This window comes from Ranitomeya imitator, chromosome 9 (assembly GCF_032444005.1).
Source record: "Ranitomeya imitator isolate aRanImi1 chromosome 9, aRanImi1.pri, whole genome shotgun sequence".
Classification (NCBI taxonomy): domain Eukaryota; kingdom Metazoa; phylum Chordata; class Amphibia; order Anura; family Dendrobatidae; genus Ranitomeya; species Ranitomeya imitator.
This window is the reverse complement of record NC_091290.1, coordinates 86,539,467-86,562,285: the sequence shown is the minus strand read 5'-3', so window position 1 is coordinate 86,562,285 and position 22,819 is coordinate 86,539,467. Positions and strand designations below refer to the sequence as shown.

Here is a 22,819-nt window from a genome sequence, read left to right as displayed (position 1 = left end):
GAGGAAAAGCCAGCCAGGGACTATAGGAACAGCAGTGACTAGTCTGGCAGCGCTGCTCCTGGAAGGCTTCTGCGTGCACCGCACTGCTTGATTCCCAGGTCCCCCCGATGTGTGCACATAGACCTTGGAGAGGTACGGTGAAAAGCCCACTGGGTTAGAGCCGGACCAGCTGCGTTTGTGGCTATGATTCCCCCCTGAATCTCCAAACTTTGTTTTCTTACTTGGTGGCAATTACAAAGCCTGATTCATGCTGCCTGTCGTTTGTGCAGCATTAATGGACTGACGGGTTCCCATAATAGAATGCATTTACATCAGCATTCTTGTGTTCTCTATGGGGAGAGCGGAGCAGATGCTACTAGACACAGCTAGCTGAAAAAGGATCATATGGCTGCGTTAAACTGCCCGATCCTTATCTACCCAGACATCACTGTTTTTGGAGAGATGGGACTTTAGCCTAAGGTGTATTGGAGCCTTCACAAACCATCTTTATAGATGTCAGTCAGTTTTGCCCTGAGCACTGTAATGTGTCCCTGGGTAGGGGGCCAGACCAGTTTGCCACACATCAACCCATGCTTGTGCATTTCTGGAGCCTGTTGTAGCTAAATGGGAAACTATTCATTTCTCTAGTGTCATGGATGCAGCTCTGAAGTTGGGAGACCAGTGGGCTTGTATCATATCTCTTTGGCCTAACCGGAACGGCTCTAGTGCAGATAATAAGATAATGCTAACAGAAATCAGATATGTATCAATCCCTTGCCCTATCAGTAAGAGTTTTCAGAGTCCAAGGTAAGGTTAGTCCCAACATAAAAGTCCCAACATTCAACGCATTGAATGGGAATGAAGTGAATGAGATATGCAGTAAAAAGAAAAAAGTCAAAGGAGAAACTTGCCATGCAGCATGTGAATCTTTATCTTGGACAAACCAGCCCATTAGACTTGGTAAACTGCGGGTTAGCCATTGTTCATTGTATAAATTCTCCCAAAGAGATTTGCTAGATTACTTTATCTGTGAGTGTGAATATCACACAATTCCTCCACTTCATAATTGAAGGTAAATGCCTTTTATTACCTACATAAAGCTTCAGTCAGACATTGATGTTGCATGTGCGTCTTCTATCCTTGTTTTCCATGGATACGATGCATACCCATTATACTCTATGGTGCTATTAACACGTCCATGTTTTATTTCTCTATCGCCTTTCATTGGGGGACACAGGAACCATGGGTGTATGCTGCTGCCACTAGGAGGCTGACACTATGCAAATAAAAAAGTTAGCTCCTCCTCTGCAGTGTACACCCCACCGACAGGAAGCAGGATATTCAGTTTAGCTTAGTGTCAGTAGGAGGTGGACACGGGTCTTTCATTAGACCCTTATCTACCTCAATGTGCGTCGTTCCTTTTCAGGTTTCTGGCGGGATACAGGGTGAACAGTCACACCTGTAGTTCCACAATGCGGACTATGAGTACGGCGTGTACTGCCACCCCGTATCCTCATAGATCACACAGCAGGACCAAGACCCTAGCACACAAGCGTGCTCAGAAGTCCGGTCCTGGCTCCGTCCCCCACCCACTCGCCCACCAGAGCCTGTCGGTTGGAGGAGACGAGGACGTCCATCAGCTCCATGGACGTCTGATATTTTCCCCAGAATGAGGTTAGTAAGGACGGCGTGGGATGTTTTAGGTGAGTATTCCAGTACCTCTGAGTCCTTCCTCAGTTCCAGGGCAATCATTTGGGGGTCCCTTGGGATATTTTTCCAGGCTGGTTTTTCATTTTCACATGGGGCGGGGGTCTTCGCCCCATTCACATGGCAGCCGCTCTATGGCAGCCGTGCTGTTCTTGGCCTTACAGGCGGCCGCGCTATCCTTTTTTCCCCCGGCCGCATTGTGCTCTGGCCTCGTGCGGTGGCTGTGTGGCAGCCGCTGCCTCTTTTCCCCTGCGGCCGCACTGTTTCTGCCCCGGCGCGGCGGCCTTAGGTAGCCGTGCCGATTCCCTCTTACGGCCGCACTATTCTGCCCGCTGGCAGCCGCGCCGTTTTCTACGGAGGCACCGTTTCTTCTGGCGCGGCGGCTTTGCTGGCACTGCGCCGCTTCCTCCTCCGGCCACACTGTGCACTTTTGCCTCGGCGCGGCGGCCTTGCAGGCAACCGCGCCGCTTTTTCCGGCGTCGGCACTTTTCCCGCCGCCGCGGCCCTTCCTGGCGGCCACCGGCCTCAAATTTAGGCCCCGGCTTCTACCGGGGCCTACTTCCTGCTTCCTCCTCCGGCCACACCGTGCCCATTTGCCGCGGCGCGGCAGCCTTGCAGGCAACCGCGCCGCTTTTCCCGGCGTCTGCAATGTTCCCGCCACTGCGGCCCTTCCTGGCGGCCACCGGCCTCAAATTTAGGCCCCGGCTTTTCCCGGGGCCTACTTCCGGCGCCGCGTCCCCTCCCACTTCCTCTCTCTCGAGCGGGCTTTTCTCCTGCCCGATTATCACGGCAAGCTCCGCCCACCGCCGCCATCTTGGTGCTCCTGGCCTGGCGGTTAAGCCCGCCCACCACTCCCAGGCAGCCACAGATACTTATTTCTGTGCCAGGAACGTTTTTCTTCGCCCATCTTAAGAGCGCAAATTTCTGGCGTCCTCACAACTCCCCACTGGCCTGCAGGCAAGCTACATCGGACAAGAGAGTGCATCAGATGTGTCTGCCTGCTCTCCTAGGGGCTATCGTTCCTGAGGAGCATCTTCCAAGCCGTGCAGCCTTCCATCCGGAAACCGCAGCGTTTGCCGTGAGTACCTCTGCACAGACCCCCCCCCCGTCCCCTACTCTCCATACATTTCTCTCAGGGGCCCCTTTGGGCTAATTTTAAAGGTGGTCTCTCCCGGCCTCCTACTTTTTCCTGTGCCTTACTGAAACACTTTCAGGGTTCGTCTTGTAACCCCAAGCTTCCCTCAGGCAGGCCCGCAGCAACCCACATTATGTTCACCGCCTAAGACTCCCCTGCTGCTCCGCCTCAGAGCGAAGTCCCCTCCCCAGGCTGGGCCTCCCCTCTATCTCTATCAGTAGCGGATCTCACACGGGTGTCCCAGACCCTTGTGTCCGTGTTCGATCAGTTGCCCCTGCAGACTTCCGTAGTAGCCAGCGGGTCACTAGAAGCTCCGTCCGAGTCTTCCATGCAGGCCGCGAAAGATCCAGACGGGAACGCCGGTCTGAGTTCTCTTCTCGGTCCATCTCGCCGCACGGTCCTTCTCTGTGGTCGACTTCCTCCTGATCCCCTCCCCGGAGTCAGGCGAGGCCTCGGAGGATAATTTGGGGCCGAAGTTGAACCAAATCATAGCATGAGGGATATGGTTCAAAGCCTCATTGGAGCATCCATTCTGACCTGTGGCATCAAAGATACCTCTACGGAACCTGCAGATCAGGCGGTTTCGTTTAGACGGTCTAAACTACTTCCCAAGGCATTTGCTCCTCATCCTGACTCGAGGAGCTACTGGCCAGAGAAAGAGAGAATTCGACCAGACGTTCTCAAAGAGACGAGCGTCTTGGAGTCTCATATTTCCTTCCTCCGGATCTCATTGCCAACCGGAACGAGAGGCGTTAGAGAACGACCTCTCCCTCTGTGGATCCGCCGATTGCTAGACTTGCCACCAACACAGTCCTCACGCTGTCCGGTGGGGCGAATCTGACAGATTCCATCGATAAGATCATGGAGTCCTTCGCGAATTCGGTTTTCGAAGCTGCCGCATCATTCCTGTGCCCGGCTTTCGCTTCCATTTGGGTTTCGAAGTCTATCCAAAGGGGCTAAACAACTCCGTTGGGGAATTCAAGCCGGAGCTCCACCAGACTGGCTGGCGAAAGTTGCCACCCAGATTACTTGCTCTGTTTGGCTCAAGGGTCATCAAGAAGTCCCTTACGAGCCTGCCTTTTTCAAGGATCACGTCTTTTCGGTTCCAAACTGGACTAAATTATCAAGGACGCCACTGGTGGCACCAGTTCTCTTCTTAGGCAGCAACTTCGGTCCTTTCGGCCCTCTTTTTCGTCGTTTTCACGGCATCTGACCCCTTTTTCGCAACAGCAGAGGCCACAGGCACGTTAAGAGAAGAAGGTATTCTTCGACTCACTCCGTCCTGGCGTTCCCGCTACTCCTAAGGTGGACTCTCCAGGACTGGGAATTCCACCTAGGCAGGACCCACGACTAGGCTCCAGCCCGTCTCCTAGGCCGGGCAGCCGTTCTCCTGTTCCCCAGGGACGTCTGTTTCCTCAACAGAGAACGCATGGGCCAGGGAACTTGTATCCTCTGGAGACGAAATAGATTAATTTCACGGTCCTGGGATCGTTTTCTCTAATCCCAACCTCCAAGAGACCCCGTTCTAGTCCTGGGTTTCTTTACAGCCATTGTTTCCCTCCTTAAATCCGGGGTAACATTCCCGTCCCTGAACAGGAACGGACGGTTCACAGGCTTCTCTTCGAACCTACTTGTACTGAAAGAGGACGACAAGGTTCGTCCCAGTGCGGATCTCAAATTGCTGAACAGGAAGTTTCGTCTGAGACACTTCAGGATGATATTCCCTCGTTCAGTAATCACTTCCATGGAGGCTCAGGAATTTCGGTTTCAGGCTCCCGAAAGTCTATCCCTCTTTCCCGACACTCTAGCCGTTGCGGTGGCTCATCAATAGGAAGAAGTTCCGTCTTGTTGCTCCAGGGTTCTCGGCTCCCCTCTTTTCTGATGGACCATAAAGGTCCTAAGGAGGTTGGTTGCAACACCGGAAGCAATTTTTCCCTTCGCCCGTTTCATTCAAGACTTCTTCAGCAGTCTATCCTATCACAGGAGGACAGGTCTGTCTTCTCCTTGCATCGTCCGATCTGTCTTTCTACCGGGATCAAACGGTTCCTCCACTGGTGACCGAGGTCTCTGCTTTTATCCCAGAGCAGATCCTTCCCAGCTTATCCTTCCTTCCAGTTTCCTGGCAGGTGGTGACGACGGTCGCCAGCCTTCTCGGCGGAGGCGTGGGGTTTTGTCACCTGTTCTTTTCATGGTTGTTGGTCAGCACAGGAGTACTCTCTGCCGATCAATGTCCTCGAGTTCCGGATCTTCTTTCTGTCTTTCCTTCACTGGGTAAGGATTCTCAGCAGCCTGCCAATTCGAACCCAGACAGACAATGACACAGCTGTGGCATATGTCAACCACCAGGGGTGGACGTGGAGTTCTCTGGCCTTGGCCGAGATTCCAGGACCCTCCTTTGGACTGAGTCAACAGTCCTGGTGAGATCCTCAGTGCAGGTCACCAGCGTGGACATTTTGGCCACCGTCTTCCTCAGCCGCGAGGGCCTCGTGGCAGGGGAATGGTCCTTACTTCAGGAGGTCTCTTATCGGATTGCTCTTCGTAGGGGGACTCCAGAGGTGGTCCTCACGGCGTCCCGATTGAGCAGGAAGGTCCCTCGGATCGTCCCAAGGTCCCGCGATTCTCTCGCAGTGGTGTTGACATTTTGGCCATTCCTTGGTCGCAGTTCCTGCTCCCCTATCGGTCCCCACCCCTTTCCTTGCTTTCCAAGCTGTCCAAAAAGATCAGGTGGGATGGGTGCCGGTCATTCTGATCGTCCCGGATTGGCCCAGGAGGTCTTGGCTTGCAGACATCGTCAATCTTCTCGTGGACACCCCTGGTGCCTTCCAAACAGACCCGATCTGCTGTCTCAGGGTCCAATCTGCCACCCAAATTATCGGTCGCTCAGTTTAATGGCGTGGCTGTGGACTCCACAGTTTTAAGAGCGTCCGGCCTTTCGGGCCGGATGAGTCACACTATAATCCAGGCTAGGAAGCCTTCGTCTTCTTCCAGGATCTACTATCGTACCTGGAAGGCTTACTTTCGTTGATGCGAGTCCAACTACTTGTCACCTATGTCCTTTTTCCCTGCCTTCCATTTGGTTTTCCTTCAGGCAGGACTGGATTCGGGCTTCGCTCTCAGTTCCCTAAAGGGCCAGGTTCCTGCGCTCTTCTTCCCTTTAAGAAGACTTTATCTTCTCAGCCACAGGTTAAGACCTTCCTTCAAGGAGTAGTCCACGCTGTCCCTCCGTACAGGGCCTCTGTGGATTCATGGGATTTAAAGGTTGTGTTGTTGTTCTTAGGGGTTCCCCCCTTTGAGCCTCTCAGGGAGTTTCCCCTGTCAGTTCTATCTCGGAAGGTGGCTTTTCTCAGGTCCATCTCTTCGATCCGCCGCGTTTTTGAGTTGACGGCCTTTTCCTGCCGACCTCCTTTCTTGATTTTCCACCAGGACAAGGTGGTCCCAGGCCTCCGCCTTCCTTCCATTTCTCGAGATGGTTTTCATCTTTCCACCTCAATGAGGACATCGTTCTACCTTCCCTTTGTCCAGCTCCGACTCATCCTCTGGAGCGATCGTTTCACATGCTGGACCTCGTCATTGCAGTGAGGATCTCCCTGGCTAGCACGGCCGCTTTTCGAAAGATGGATTCTCTTTTCGCCATCCCTGATGGCGTGCGTAGAGGCCTGCCGGCTTCCAAGGCGACTATTGCTCGCTCGTTCAGAACGGCAATTTTGGAAGCTTACCGGGTCAAGCACAGAGGGCCCCCTCCTGAGATGTAGGCTCTCTACCCGGGCAGTCGGCGCTTCCGCTGCGGTAAGTCACAGGGCTTTCGCTGACAGCTTTGCAAAGCGGCAACCTGGTCTTCCATCCACACGTTTCGCCGAACTACGGTGGACTCCAGCCTGGGCAGAAGGATCCTGCAGGCGGCAGTGGTGAGTCCTCGGACCTGATGGAAGTCTGTTTTTCCCACCCCAGGGACTGCTTTGGGACGTCCCATGGTTCCTGTGTCCCCCAATGAAAGGCGATAGAGAAAACAGGATTTTTGGTTGCTTACCGTAAAATCTGTTTCTCGGAGCCTTCATTGGGGGACACAGCACCCTCCCAAGTTGAACAGCTCTGTTTACTGGTTACGTTTGAGTTCTTTGAACACTCTTTGGGTGTTTGAATCTGTTAATCTGTGAAGCGCCGTTGATTTTGTTGGCGCTATATAAAGTTTATTATTATTATATTATTATTTCTCTTTTACATGTTGCTTCTCCTACTGCTTTCTCACTAACTGAATATCCTGCTTCCTGTCGGTGGGGTGTACACTGCAGAGGAGGAGCTAACTTTTTTATTTGCATAGTGTCAGCCTCCTAGTGGCAGCAGCATACACCCATGGTTCCTGTGTCCCCCAATGAAGGCTCCGAGAAACAGATTTTACGGTAAGCAACCAAAAATCCTGTTTTCTGGCAGAACAGATGAAAAGGCCAATATAAGTCTATGGGTCCGTGATAAACACGGACAGCATACATAGGATGCATAGGAGAAGGTTGGTCATTTATTTATCCATATATGAAAACACTGATGTCACACTGATGGTAAAAACAGACTCGTGGACCACACACTGCTGACACTGATCCACAACACCGATGACACGGTACCATTTTTCTCATTGTGTTTAAACATGGACGTGTGAATGAGGCCTTAGAGATGGGGAAGTTACTTTCCAATTTTTATAGCAGATCTGATGGATAAGAATATATTGTCTTATGATTTTTGTTTTCTAGCACATGATGGGTGTACATGATATGAAGCTAATTTACTTCTTTAACCCCTTCATGACCTTGGGATTTTTCGTTTTTCCGTGTTCGTTTTTCACTCCCCTCCTTGCCAGAGCCATAACTTTTTTATTTTTCCGTCAATTAGGCCATGTGAGGGCTTATTTTTTGCGGGACGAGTTGTACTTTTGAACGACATCATTGGTTTTAGCATGTCGTGTACTACAAAACGGGAAAAAAATTATAAGTGCGGTGAAATTGCAAAAAAAGTGCAATCCCACACTTGTTTTTTGTTTGGCTTTTTTGCTATGTTCACTAAATGCTAAAACTGACCTGACATTATGATTCTCCAGGTCATTACGAGTTCATAGACACCTAACGTGACTAGGTTATTTTTTATCTAAGTGATGAAAAAAAATTCCAAACTTTGCTAAAAAAAAAAAAAAAAAAAAAAATTGCGCCATTTTCCGATACTCGTAGCGTCCCCATTTTTCGTGATCTGGGGACGGTTGAGGGCTTATTTTTTGCGTGCCGAGCTGGCATTTTTAATGATAGCATTTTGGTGCAGATACGTTCTTTTGATCGCCCGTTATTGCATTTTAATGCAATGTCGCGGCAAACTAAAAAACGTAATTCCGGCGGTTCAAATTTTTTTCTTGCTACGCCGTTTAGCGATCAGGTTAATGCTTTTTTTTTATTGATAGATCGGGCGATTCTGAGCGCGGCGATACCAAATATGTGTAGATTTTATTTATTTTTTATTGATTTATTTTGATTGGGGCGAAAGGGGGGTGATTTTAACTTTTATATTTTTTTTATTTTTTTAACATTTTTTTTTTACTTTTTTTTTTTACTTTTGCCATGCTTCAATAGCCTCCATGGGAGGCTAGAAGCAGGCACAATGCGATCGCCTCTGCTACATAGCAGCAATCTGCTGATCGCTGCTATGTAGCAGAAATGGAGGTGTGCTGTGAGCGCCGACCACAGGGTGGCGCTCACAGCCACCGGTGATCAGTAACCATAGAGGTCTCTAGGACCTCTATGGTTACCATCCTGACGCATCGCCGACCCCCGATCATGTGACGGGGGTCGGCGATGACGTCATTTCCGGCTGCCCGGCCGGAAGCAGTAGTTAAATGCCGCTGTCTGCGTTTGACAGCAGCATTTAACTAGTTAATAGGTGCGGGCAGATCGCTGTTCTGCCCGCGCCTATTACGGGCACATGTCAGCTGTTCAAAACAGCTGACATGTCCCGGCTTTGATGCGGGCTCACCGCCGGAGCCCTGCATCAAAGCAGGGGATCTGACCTCGGACGTACTATCCCGTCCAAGGTCAGAAAGGGGTTAATGAGTTGAAATATAGTGGGGAAAATAATTCTTTGATACACTGCTGAATGTGCAAGGTTTCCCACCTACAAAGAATGGAGCAGTCTGTAATTTTTATCATAGGTAGACTTCAACTGTGAAAGACAGAATCTGAAAGTAAAATCCTGAAAATCAAATTGTATGATTTTACATAATTAATTAGCATTTTATTGCATGAGAAGTATTTGACACAATAGAAAAACAGAATTAAATATTTGGTACAGAAACCTTTGTTTGCCGTTTCCTGTAGGTCTTGACCCAGTTTGCACACACTGCAGCAGGGATTTTGGCCCCCTCCTCCATACAGATCTTCTCCAGATCTTTCAGATTTCGGGGCTGTCACTGGGCAACACTGAGTTTCAGCTCCCTCCAAAGATTTTCTCCTGGGTTCAGGTCTGGAGACTGGCTAGGCCACTCTGGCTGTGTGTTTTGGGTGATTGTCATGCTGGAAGACCCCGCCACAACCCATCTTCCATGCCCTTACTGACCACATGACCTACTCCCATTGTGGCTGCAGCTTTTCAATCCACAAAAATCTCGTTATACCGTATATTTCAAAGTTTAATAGATGGCTTTATATTCCTATTATGGGCTATGGAATCTTAAAGGGCAATTTCTTTTGCAGTGGTACTCCCAGAATAAGATTTCTTCAGGTAGGGGAAAACTTACCTGTGGGACCTCCAGCAATTCGAAAAAATGGGGCTTTGGATCCTGGGAATCAGGCTCTTCACAGCACTGCCTTGAATGGAGCTGAATTACACGTGCTCATATTCCACTCATTGTTTATAGGAAAGGTGGACGAAGCCGAGTGCAGTGCTATTGCCTCCAGTCCTATAGACAATGAATGGTGTGGAGTCCCTTTCTCAGAATTGCTGGGGGACCAGTTGTCCAATCCCATCGATCAGTAAGTTCTCCCCTTTCCTATTCCTAATTGATAACTGTAAATTCTGGGAGTATGCCTCTATTTTTTTGCTTTTTAGTGACTGAGAGTTTAAAAAAAAAAAAAAAAAAAAAAAAAGTGAGCAATCTGTGTATAGATAAGCTACTCTGTCCTGTGTCTGGTATAGCATTAGAATCCGACCCCTTTTACATTGTAAAGCAGTCTCTTTCCATTTCAGCTGATAGTGTCCTTTACTTACACATATGAGGTGGTAACCCAGTGTTGCTGGCATCCACAAAACCTACAGAGAAGTATAGATTTTTTATTTTTGCAGAGCCAGTGCAGCATTGTACGAAGCATATAAAGGTTTTGATGATCTACAGCATTTTCCTGAAATGGCCATTAAATGATTTCTCGAGAGAGAGAGGAAAATTAAAAGCTTTTAAGATGTATTCAATGAGTGTAGTGGCTCTGTATTTAATTGCTGCTCCATATGGCCCGGACTGTGGAGATATGAGAAGGGGCCTCTCGTGGGCGTTTACCAATAACTGGGGAACTGCGATTTCTCCTCGCCAATGACGTCACCTGGACCGGTGTCCTGTTACTGCAGCGTGTAGGTAGCTCGCCGGGTGAGGATACGGGGCCGCCTGGTCCTGGCTGACTCACTGGGATTCAGCTATTTATGGGACTAAACTGTCCACATATTGTGAAAGCGCAGGTACGGTGATTCACCCTTGTGGGATTTTTACTGTCCTCTTCATATTACACATGTACAGTCACTATTGGGAGAAACCTTTCTGGATCCTACACAGCTACCAGTCTGCATGGCACTTACAGTTGTGGCCAAAAGTATTGACATTCCTGCAATCCTGTCAGATAATACTCAGTTTCTTCCTGAAAATGAATGCAAACACAAATTTTTTGGTATTATTATCTTCATTTAATTTGTCTTAAATGAAAAAACACAAGAGAATGAAGCAAAAAGCAAAACATTGATCATTTCACACAAAACTCCAAAAATGGTCCAGACAAAAGTATTGGCACCCTCAGCCTAATACTTGGTTGCACAACCTTTAGCCAAAATAACTGCGACCAACCGCTTCCGGTAACCATCAATGAGTTTCTTACAATGCTCTGCTGGAGTTTTAGACCATTCTTCTTTGGCAAACTGCTCCAGGTCCCTGATATTTGAAGGGTGCCTTCTCCAAATTGCCATTTTTAGATCTCTCCACAGGTGTTCTATGGGATTCAGGTCTGGACTCATTGCTGGCCACCTTAGAAGTCTCCAGTGCTTTCTCTCAAACCATTTCCTAGTGCTTTTTGAAGTGTGTTTTGGGTCATTGTCCTGCTGGAAGACCCATGACCTCTGAGGGAGACCCAGCTTTCTCACACTGGGCCTTACATTATGCTGCAAAATTTGTTGGTAGTCTTCAGACTTCATAATGCCATGCACACGGTCAAGCAGTCCAGTGCCAGAGGCAGCAAAGCAACCCCAAAACATCAGGGAACCTCCGCCATGTTTGACTGTAGGGACCGTGTTCTTTTCTTTGAATGCCTCTTTTTTTCTCCTGTAAACTCTATGTTGATGCCTTTGCCCAAAAAGCTCTACTTTTGTCTCATCTGACAAGAGAACATTCTTCCAAAACGTTTTAGGCTTTTTCAGGTAAGTTTTGGCAAACTCCAGCCTGGCTTTTTTATGTCTCGGGGTAAGAAGTGGGGTCTTTCTGGGTCTCCTACCATACAGTCCCTTTTCATTCAGATGCCGATGGATAGTACGGGTTGACACTGTTGTACCCTCGGACTGCAGGGCGGCTTGAACTTGTTTGCATGTTAGTCGAGGTTCTTTATCCACCATCCGCACAATCTTGCGTTGAAATCTCTTGTCAATTTTTCTTTTCCGTCCACATCTAGGGAGGTTAGCCACAGTGCCATGGGCTTTACACTTCTTGATGACACTGCGCACGGTAGACACAGGAACATTCAGGTCTTTGGAGATGGACTTGTAGCCTTGAGATTGCTCATGCTTCCTCACAATTTGGTTTCTCAAGTCCTCAGACAGTTCTTTGGTCTTCTTTCTTTTCTCCATGCTCAATGTGGTACACACAAGAACACAGGACAGAGGTTGAGTCAACTTTAATCCATGTCAACTGGCTGCAAGTGTGATTTAGTTATTGCCAACACCGGTTAGGTGCCACAGGTAAGTTACAGGTTTTTCGAACAGTGCCAATACTTTTGTCCACCCCGTTTTTTATGTTTGGTGTGGAATTATATCCAATTTGGCTTTAGGACAATTCTTTTTGTGTTTTTTTTCAGTTAAGACAAATTAAATGAAGATAATAATAACAAAGAATTTGTGTTTGCAATCATTTTCAGGAAGAAACTGAGTATTATCTGACAGAATTGCAGCGCTGTCAATACTTTTGGCCACAACTGTACAGATGAGATGGCCTTGCTAGTGCTGTTCTTAAAGGGAACCGGTCACCAGATTTTAGTTACCACATCTGACAGAAGCATAATGTAGCGCTGATACCAGCGATGTATCACTTAGTTTACTGGGTGCAGCAGTTGTGGTACAATCAGAGTTTTTAGATGTAGCAGAGCTCAGAAAGCTAACACTGCCCCCACCACATCTTTCTGTGTACATTCTATAGTGACTGTACTCTGCTAATCAATGATGGAGGTGGAGCACTTGGCTCTCGAGCTGTAGTCTAGCTTTGATAATCTCCTGCTGATAAAGCGCTCATTGTATAGAAAAAGCACACAGCCTAATAAGGGACATGTCACTGAAATCACTGTCTCAGCCCTTAATAAATGGTATAATCAGATTACATAGCAAACATCTGCTGACAGATTCCCTTTAAAAATACCAGATCCCTGATTGCAAAGTAATTAACCACATTTTGATCATTAGTGAAATGATCGTTACAAATGATCAATTTGAAAACTGTGATCTGGCATGACTGCCTGGGCACTGTTATCAACAGAAGCCATGATGGCAGTGTGAAGCGAGCCTTTGTCCTGGCTCTTTCCTCTCTCTTTCCTTCTACCAGCAGTACTGGCATCACGGTCACATTTACAGTCATTAATATTGTAGGTGACAACATATTCAGACATTAATTAACATGGTATATGAAATAGGGAGCGCCATCTGGGTATTGATGTACTGTATACTGTCTGCTGATGAACGTGGCTCGTCTGCACTATGTATACAGCATTAAATATTGATGCTCTGTGCATTGCAGACGGCTCCTGACGGGATGCAGTGACTAGCATTGTTGTAGGCCTCCGGGCCGTGCCATCACTCACGTGCAGGAGCAGCATCTCTCACCAGATAGTCGTAGCTCAGCAATTACTGTCAGCACAGAGCGCCGCTGGTCCAGCCGCAGTGAAAAGCTGTCATGTCCTGTTCCTGTGTCATACACCCGATTCTATGGGAACTTCTTGCAAGGAGAGGCTGCAGATTGTAGACGTCAAGCTTTCTGGCCAAGTTGCCAATCACTTTTGCTATGTTTTATTTGTGACCCTGTATAAAAAATTGGATTGCATATCCTTACACCGCTCTAGTGAATAAAAGGGTTAAAAAGTCAATAACATGATGGTGTGTCTGGCCGATACCGGCTCCATTTATAAGGGTTTGTTTCAGATTATAGAACGTTTCTTCCTATTTCCTCCCTCCAGAAAGATCATAGCTCTCAGCCATGGGCCACGTCTGCAGTGCCATAGCGGGTCCATGTAGTGGCGCTGTGTGCAGGAAAATAGCTGAGACCTTGTCATCACTATTCCTCTAGCTACACTGAATTCTTCTTGTCTTCTAATAAATCCTGTCTTTCCGTTTCTCAGGCTTTTATTAGGATTTATGAGCTGCACCTCTCTGTTGTCCATGTGGTTGAGTAATACATCTACAGCTGCCATGGTGATGCCGATCGTGGATGCGGTTCTGTGTCAGCTGAACAGCGCTGCACCGGAGGAGAAAGCCTTAACCAACACTAGTCCGAGCCCGCCGCCAAACAACGAAGGCACGTAGAAAAAATGCAATGTATACATGTGTGTGAATAGCTGAGGCCATACCATCACGGTCCAAGTACTGACCACAATTATCAGGTCTCCTGACCCAAACCCAATGCCTCTCATCTGCCTGTGCTGGCCCATGCACCCTACCTGTGCCGAGCCATGCACCCTGCCTGTCCATGCACCCTGCCTGTCCATGCACCCTGCCTGCCCATGCACCCTGCCTGTCCATGCACCGTGCCGGGCCATGCACCCTGCCTGTGCCGAGCTATGCACCCTGCCTGTCCAGGCACCCTGCCTGTCCATGCACCCTGCCTGCCCATGCACCCTGCCTGTCCATGCACCCTGCCTGTCCATGCACCATGTCGGGCCATGCACCCTGCCTGTGCCGAGCTATGCACCCTGCCTGTCCATGCACCCTGCCTGTCCATGCACCCTGCCTGCCCATGCACCCTGCCTGTCCATGCACCATGTCGGGCCATGCACCCTGCCTGTGCCGAGCTATGCACCATGTCGGGCCATGCACCCTGCCTGTGCCGAGCTATGCACCTTGCCTGCCCATGCACCCTGCCTGTCCAGGCACAGCTTTGTTTACATGAATAATCCTGGGTTTGTGACACAGAGCGTTTCTTCTTTTATTATTTCCCCTCCTTGTGTCTTTACCTGCAGCTTTCATTATTTCATTTATAACTCCTATGGAGGAAAACTTCTGACATCAGCTTTGCTTGCCAGTTCTTTCTTTCTTTTTTCATTTTTACATTTTTTTAAATGTATTCTTGCTTGTGCTTCCTATTTACAGACAGTACGAAGATTGATCTTGCATCTTTTCCTGAAAGGTAAGGAAAACTGTTAGTCCGGCTAAAAGTATCCATTTACATGCCACATTCCATATTAAAGGGAACCGGTCACCAGGTTTTTGCCACTTAATCTGAGAGCAACATAGTGTAAAGACCGAGACCCTGATTCCAGCGATGTACCACTTACTGGGCTGCTTGCTGTAGTTTAAAAAAATAATAATAATAATTTATCAGCAGGAAGATTATCAGTAGAGGACTAGTAAACTTGCTGTCTTGTAGTTCTCCATATTTATGAGCTCTATATAAACCATCCCCACCACTCATTGGCAGTTATCTGCCTATGCACTGAGTATACAGCTGTCAATCCGTGGTGTGGGTCGGGTTATACAGCACGCAGCATTCAGAGAACTCGTAGATCTATAGCAGATAAAGCACGATTTTATTAAAACTTCAGCCATCAGTCCAGTAAGTCAGATAGCTGGCATCTGGGTCTCTGCCCCTACATCATACTATTCTCAGATGATGCAGCAAAGCCATGGTGACAAATTCCCTTTAATATGTTTTACAAAATTGATGGGGTAAAAGATTATGTAATCCTAGAAATCCAGGTTATGGTTCCACGGTGTGACAGAACTATTGAGCTGGCCTTGCACAATAGAGAAATGTTGGTGACAATCTAATGTGCAGAGAGCAGCCTGACTGCCCCATATTAGGGGAAACACTATTTCTCATGTATGGTCATCAGACTAGTGCCCTAGATCGATGGCCTATCATTAACTTTAGTAGCAATACCTTATAATATTATATTTTTCATGAAAGGCATCCAGACCCTCATTTAGTGAATCAACCATTCCCACCATGATATAAAGGAGGCCCCCTTGTCAGTCACAGGCCTTGGTTTAAAAAGGTCATAAGAAAGATCTACACTACTCACAAAGCGTTAGGGACAGATGGCTTTCAGGTGCAATTTATTGAAAATATAAATAGTTCTCGCTACAATGATATTTTATCATGAAATTAGGGCATTTAAGTCGTCTTTCCCAATCTCAAACAATTTGTTAAAATAAAACAGTGGTGGGTATACCCCACAAAATGGTCAATGTCTTTACACAGTGACTCAGCTGATCCCATAGATCCCATTCAGGGCTGAAGAAAGCACGGGCCACTAATACGAGGTGTCTCAGTTTCCAGCAGCCGTTCCCTAATGTTATTTATTTGGTTTATTTGTGGGAAAAATCACCCATTTATGGGTGGATTTGGTTATTGGAAGTTTGGAATTTTGGACATCTGATATGTGGAAATTATTTATTGGACATTTTAAGAGTATTTATGTAACCCAGAATAAAACTTCACGGCTATTTTTATTCCACAATTAAATGGTTTCTGTCGATTTATTTTAATGATGAGACCTCTTGAGTTGGGGCATGGTCCATAAAGATAAGATTAGGCCTGTGGTGTTTATGCAGAGGCACAATGACTGGACTAATGATGTTATCCAAGTAGTAGGGGCTTGTCGCTGTACCATTCACAAAGTGTATGGCAATTCTGTATTGACTAGACACCTGCTCACACTGTAAGACCACCACCACCACCAAAGGCTCTACTGGTGACAACAGTGGCTGGTGCATAGCGCTCTCCTTGATGTCTGCAAAATCATTGGTGGCCATCATTTCTTCTTGGCGTTAGTCCACTTTCATAAGTTATCAGCACTGAGGCCCACTGGTCCTTCATCCAGCGTAGATGCTCCTTGGCCCATGTGGCTGTGCCTGGTGGTGTGGTCAGGTACCTTGCAGGTCATCTAGCGTGCAGATTACTCTGATGCAAACTATTTCAAATGGTCTGAGGTAAAAAAAAAAAATGGGACAAAAAGGTGGATTAACTCCGCGCTGCTTGAAAGATAGAAGTCCAAATGGATATTTAGGTAAAAAGTGTCTTTATTCAACGCGTTTCGGAGTGCTGTGACTCCTTCATCAGGAAACCACAAAAGTATATACTTTGGTAAAATCTGATTAGAGGTATCTCTTAATATCCAGATAAGAACCTAGTGTGCTTTTACTTTCCTTCCAGCTTTTTATTGAAATGGTCTGAGGTGACACTTGGGTGCCTCTCACCTCATTTAAATGTGCCAGGAGTTGTGTGCCATTCATCATCTGGTTCTAAAGGGCATTGTTCCAAATGAAGTGGTCATCAGTGTGGGATGTCGCCAAAGGATGTCCACTTCTCTGCCTTTCTGTGACTCTTCCAGTCTCTCTGTATCTCTGTGGCAACCTTCTGATGACACTCTGAGCTCAGTGGCCACTTCTGTCCGAGAATATCCTGCTGAGACCTCGCAATGGTGAGGTACTGTTCATGAATTGCTAGGTGTCGTATTGGTCTCATGATGTCAAAATGTGAACAGAATGATGTGGAGGGCTGTTTATTACCAATTCTAATTGATCCATGAATTGCCCAATAAGTTTCGGGTTCAAACACCTGTTGTGAATTTCACCATTAAGTTCCTTGTTGGAGAATAGCAAATTGTGCTGAAATATTGAGTAGTTGGACATGTGCATTGACAAGTTTAGAGACTGTCACATTAAGGCTAGGGTCACATTGTGTTAGTGCAATCCGTTTAGCGCTAGCGGATTGCGCTAACGCAATGTTTTTAACGGGGCCGCGTCCCGGGGTCGCGGTAACGTCCCCGCTCGCGCAGATCCCTGATCTGCGAGAGCGGGGAACGGACCGCGGGCGCGCCTCAGACGCTGCAAGCAGCGTCTGCGGCGTGCCAGGAAACACCGGCGCGTCGCTAGCGCGTGCCGAACATGGCACGCGCTAGTGCTGCGCGTTCCCATTGCCGTGAATAGGCGCGCTAACGGACGCGTTGCACAGCGTTAATTTCGGCGTGCAACGCTGTCCGTTAGCGCGTTCCCATTAACGCAATGGGAACCTAGCCTAAGATATTGTACTGTATACACTGGAGCTCCAAATTACAAACAAGTGCGGCCACACTAGTGACCTGTATAGAGGCAAAACTGTGTTCTTGTCATGAGCATCTATGCCTCCTTTAGTGTAGTCCATGACTTTATTTGCCTTGGCAGCAGCTGCCTGGCACTTGGTGCTAAACGTGGGTTTGCTGTTCATACATGTCACTGAAAAAAATCTTTTGACTGGTTTAAACCAATTGTATCTCCGTTGCCCAAGTTCATGGCCTTACATTTATTTACATTTTACCTTCATTTGCCATTTCTCAGCCCAAGCCTCCAGCTTGACTACCTTGCAGAGTTAAGCATCATATGCAAATATTGAAATCCTGCACTATATGCCCTCTACAAAGTCATTAATAAATATGTTAACAATAACAGGGCCCAATACTGACCACTGTGGTGCCTCAATGTTAGCTGTGACCCAATCCGGGTGTTTTTCATTAATAATCACCTGCTGGTAGTTATTATCCCAGTTACACCCACATTTTCCTCTAGTCCCGTTGATCTCATTTGATGTATCAAACTTCTTTGAGAATTCCAGATGGCGGACATCCACGGTGTTACCTTGGTCCAGTCTGGAACTTACCTCCTCAAAGAAATGTTCAGATTAGTCTGACAAAACCAGTCCCTCATAAACCTGTGTTGGGTCATGAAGTTATTTTTATTGTGGTTCTCCAGGATAGCATTTATTATAAAGCCATCAAAGATTTTGCCCATATTAAAGTTTACATTTGCCGGCCTATACTTTCCAGGCTCCGTTTTTCTCCCCTTTTTGCATATAGGCCCCACATTTGCTATGCGCCAGTCCTCTAATACTGCCCCTGGAATTATTGAATATTTGAATATTAGAAATAATGGTCTATCACTTAATTCCTCCAATACTCTGAGGGTATGCCATTCAGGCTCGGTCATTTGTCTACAGTTTTTGAGGCGACGCCATACTTTCTGCCAGGTTAAGCAGGTGATATTTGATGAAGAATTTATGGTCTTCCTGATCATGTTATCTTTCATGGGGATTTTCTTGGATAAAAGCACTATGGAGGAGAAGGCATTTGATAGATTCACTTTTCCCTCAAACCCTTCCACTGTTTTACCCAGATTATTTTTTAGGTGGTCAACACTATAATTTTTAAGTACGGTATTTTGCTGTTTGTTGTTAAATATTTTTCAGGGACTTTTTCTATCTTTTCTGAATCTTTGCTGCCTTGATTAGCCTTTTACACAATGTATTTTTTCTATAATTATTTAATGCCTTGTCACTACCCTTCTTGCTTTAGTTCTGCAAACGCTTGCTTTTTGTCATTTATTGCGCCCTTTACAGCTCTATTTAGTCATAGCGGTTTTCTAGCTTGTTTATTCCCAGAGGGTACATATTGGGCTCAGGTCATATTCAGGATGGTTATGCAAATGTCCCATTTGTTTGTGTACTTTGGTTCTCGATAATATTCTGTCCAGTCTATTGATTAGAATCTAGAAGTGCCCCCCACCGTGTTGGGCTCTGCACCAATTGTGAAAAATTATTGTTGAGAAGTCTTTATTGTTTTTTAACCATTGTCAAAAACCTGTTTACTTGGTTCTGCAGGTTTCTTCCCCCAAAATTTATATCGGGGTGGTTGAAGTCCCCTATAATAATGTCTTCTCTCTGATCATCTATTTGCTTTTGACTTCTGGCATTATTATAAAAGCACATTATATATTTACTAGATGGTGGCCCGATGCGATGCATCGGGTGTTCTAGAATATACATGTCCACGTAGTATATTGCACAGCCCACCTAGTATATTGCCCAGTCACGTAGTATATTGCCCAGCTACGTAGTATACAGCACAGAGCCACGTAGTATATTGCCCAGCCACGTAGTATATTGCCCAGCTACGTAGTATACAGCACAGAGCCACGTAGTATATTGCCCAGTCACATAGTATATAGCACAGCTACGTAGTATACAGCACAGAGCCACGTAGTATACTGCCCAGTCACATAGTATATAGCACAGCCCACGCAGTATATAACAGTGGCCACGTAATATATAACACAGCCTATGTAGTATATAGCACAGAGCCACGCGGTATGTAACACAGCCCACGTAGTATACAGCAGTGTGGGCACCATATCCCTGTTAAAAATATAATTAAAATAAAAAATAGTTATATACTCACCTCCTGGGATCCAGTGGAGCTCCGGCGATAGGCGCGTGGCTGCCGCCATCTTCCGTTCCCAGGATGCATTGCGAAATTACCCAGATGACTAAGTCTTCTGGGTAATTTCACAATGCATTGCTGGGAGCGGAAGATGGCAGCAGGCACGCGCGGCTCAGCGGACAACGGAGGGTGAGTATAGCAGGATTTTTGTTTTTTTATTTTTAACATTACATTTTTTTACTATTGATGCCACATAGGCAGCATCAATAGTAAAAGGTTGGGGACACACAGAGTTAATAGTGGCGGTAACAGAGTGCGTTACCCGCGGCATAACGTGGCCCGTTACCGCCGGCATTAACCCTGTGTGAGTGGAGGGGAGTATGCGGGCGCCGGCCACTGACTGCGGGTAGTAAGGAGCGGCCGTTTTCTTCCAGACTGTGCCTGTCGCTGATTGGTCGTGGCTGTTTTGCCGCGACCAAGCAGCGACTTGGATTTCCAGGACAGACAGAGGCCGCGACCAATGAATATCCGTGACAGACAGACAGAAAGACTGACAGACGGAAGTGACCCTTAGACAATTATATAGTAGATTATTTTTGAGTCATATTTTTTTGTTGTTGTCCTAAAATCCATCGTTCGTTGGTATTTTATCCTCTTGTGTAAATGGGCATCTGCCAGTCGTCCGCAGTGGAAAGACAAGCGACCTCAAAAGGGTGTATAGCTCTGAAACAAACATACACCTTTCATTCTATAGAACCATATAAATGTTTTACATAAGGTAAATGTTGCTATTGTTGGTTAGCACTAGTTTTCACAAACTCCTCTTTATGTGTAAATGCACCCTTAGTGAGCGGCACTGTGTGAAGTAATAACTTTTATGGAAGTTGCTTGCAAATCTCACAGTAGAAGCTTATGAGGTTGTGCGGGTACAGCTGACATTTTCCCTGCTTTTATCGTAGAGTCCTGTAAATTGCATCTTATAGATGAGTCTATTTGGCAAACATTGGGGTAATGATATTTTCTGTATTTTTCAAGTGTGCGTTATTATAACCCTCCTGCTATTAGTATGAGCATATGGAATAACATGACACCAGGGGTCAGTAGAGCAATTTATTATTAACCCTGCTGTTCTGTTCGGTCTGGGGAGACCTATTTTGAACTTTGGTATTTTTTGGGGTGTTCAAGATGCGGTTCTGAAACTTGTGGTTGATTGACTTAAATGAGGATGGGTCGGTCGGCCACGGGTTTCAGAGCCGCATCTTGAATATTTTAAAGAATATTGAAGTTCAAAGTCGGTCATTTTTGACCAACAGAACAGCAGGGTTAAGGGTGTACCAAAGGCGAATCTCCCCTCTTACACTAGGACAACACAAACCTCTGAGTCTATGGAGTATTTCTACATCTCCCATTCTAGATTGCCTATGATTCTGACCGTTTTCATCTCCATCAGTTGCCATATCCTAGAGATCTGTTTTCTTCTAGGGGAGCTCACCTGTAATACAGCGTGGTATGGAGGCACTTAGAGAGGACGCCTCTAGAGCTGCAGGGACTCGAGTGTCTCCATACTGGCTCCCAGCACTTGCCAGTGTATGAGGGCTTATGCTGGGTGACATTCATAGCTAATAAATTCTACCTGGATGGAAAGTTTTCACTTTACATTTTGCCACACTTGTGTGACAGGGACTTGCATAAAATATACAATTGAAACTGAGCGAGCATATCCTTACCTATAATTTCTGCCGCTGTAATTCTATGTTGACTAGTGGGAGCTGGAAGCTGCCTGAACATCCACTAAGAAAATGATATTGACATTTGAATTTCCATTTTTTTACTTTTGTTTCAGCAATAATATTTTGGATAATGGAATCTCGAACACCGAAGAAAATGAGGTTTGTTGGATCAGCGCAGCCTCAGTCATTCCTATTTATGTCTCCTCTGAGAGGGTCCTGTAACCTCATCAGTGGAAAAGTTACTGTTTAGTTTTTCATTTTTTCTCATCAAAGTATGTTTGTGTTTCAAAATACAGGCCCTGCCTAATGAGGTTTTTTTTCTTATTCCATAGTGTATAATTTTTACTTTTGCGTCCAGTATCTTATAATGTTGCTTTTCTCATAATTTGCAGATTAATGAAAACATGCAAAGTTTCCTGTTTTCAATATGGTCCCGTGAATTGCTACTGTGCTTGAGGAAACTTTCGCTCAGTGTCCCTAAAAGAGGACTTGTCCAGTCTCCTGACATGTCTTAGCAGATGTTTGTTTTCCCCATAATATAATAGGTTATCACCTTTTCTCTTTTGTGCAGTTGCTTTCTTATTTCTCTTACATGTTTGGCTAAATTGCATCTGACATCCATTGCTATCTGATTTCTACATCTAATGACAAAAAACTTTCTTCTTTGCAGGAGGAACCAGCATTTGACAGTCGTCGATATTCCAAACAGGTAGCCAGTCCTATGTGCAGATGTCACAAAAGCCTGAAGGGTTGTCTCACCCTGTCCTGTACTTTAGTATGGCATATACACCGCCTTACAAATTATCATAGAAATTCGATATAGGGGTTATAAAGATGTAATTTTTGGGCTCATACTCACATGCGAGAAACTCGGATGAGTCTCCCACGTCAATACCCGGCACTGAAATCAGAGCGTGCGGCCGCATAGCAATACATGCAGCCGCACGCTCTGCTCCTGAGTGCGGGTGCAGTGCCGGGTATTGAAGTGCGACTTTCTCGCTTGTGAGTATGAGCCCTTTCAAATAAACTCATGGATGGTATTGTGTCTCATGGTCTTTGGATCCCTGCTATCAACCTCAAACACCTGTGATACTTATTTTGCCACTTGAGCTCAATTAAAGGAAATCTACTAAGGCTATGTGCGCATGTTGTGTGTTTGATGCGTTTTTGCTGTTTTTTTTTCTGCGCAGATATGGTCCAAAAACGCAATGAAATACTTATGCAAGGTAATTCATTGACAATCCTGAAGTGTTGTGCACATGATCCATAAATTTCTGTCCGTTTGTTTTTTTCTGCAGCATGTCAATTATTTTTGCATTTTTGCCTGCGTTTTTGACCCATTTCATAAACAGGAAAAAATGCATGCAAAAATGCAGCATATT

The 22,819-nt window shown here is 46.3% G+C and overlaps 1 protein-coding gene across 1 annotated transcript in view; it reads left to right on the top strand.

The window, feature by feature from the left end:
* Positions 1–22,819, top strand: part of LOC138648852 (solute carrier family 13 member 1-like) — a 98,691-nt gene that overhangs the window by 18,600 nt on the left and 57,272 nt on the right. Inside the window, exons 4-7 of the mRNA XM_069738806.1 lie at positions 13,639–13,814; positions 14,606–14,642; positions 21,551–21,596; positions 22,108–22,146. Of these exons, the coding sequence (XP_069594907.1) occupies positions 13,639–13,814; positions 14,606–14,642; positions 21,551–21,596; positions 22,108–22,146 (298 nt within the window). The remainder of the gene's footprint in view (positions 1–13,638; positions 13,815–14,605; positions 14,643–21,550; positions 21,597–22,107; positions 22,147–22,819) is intronic.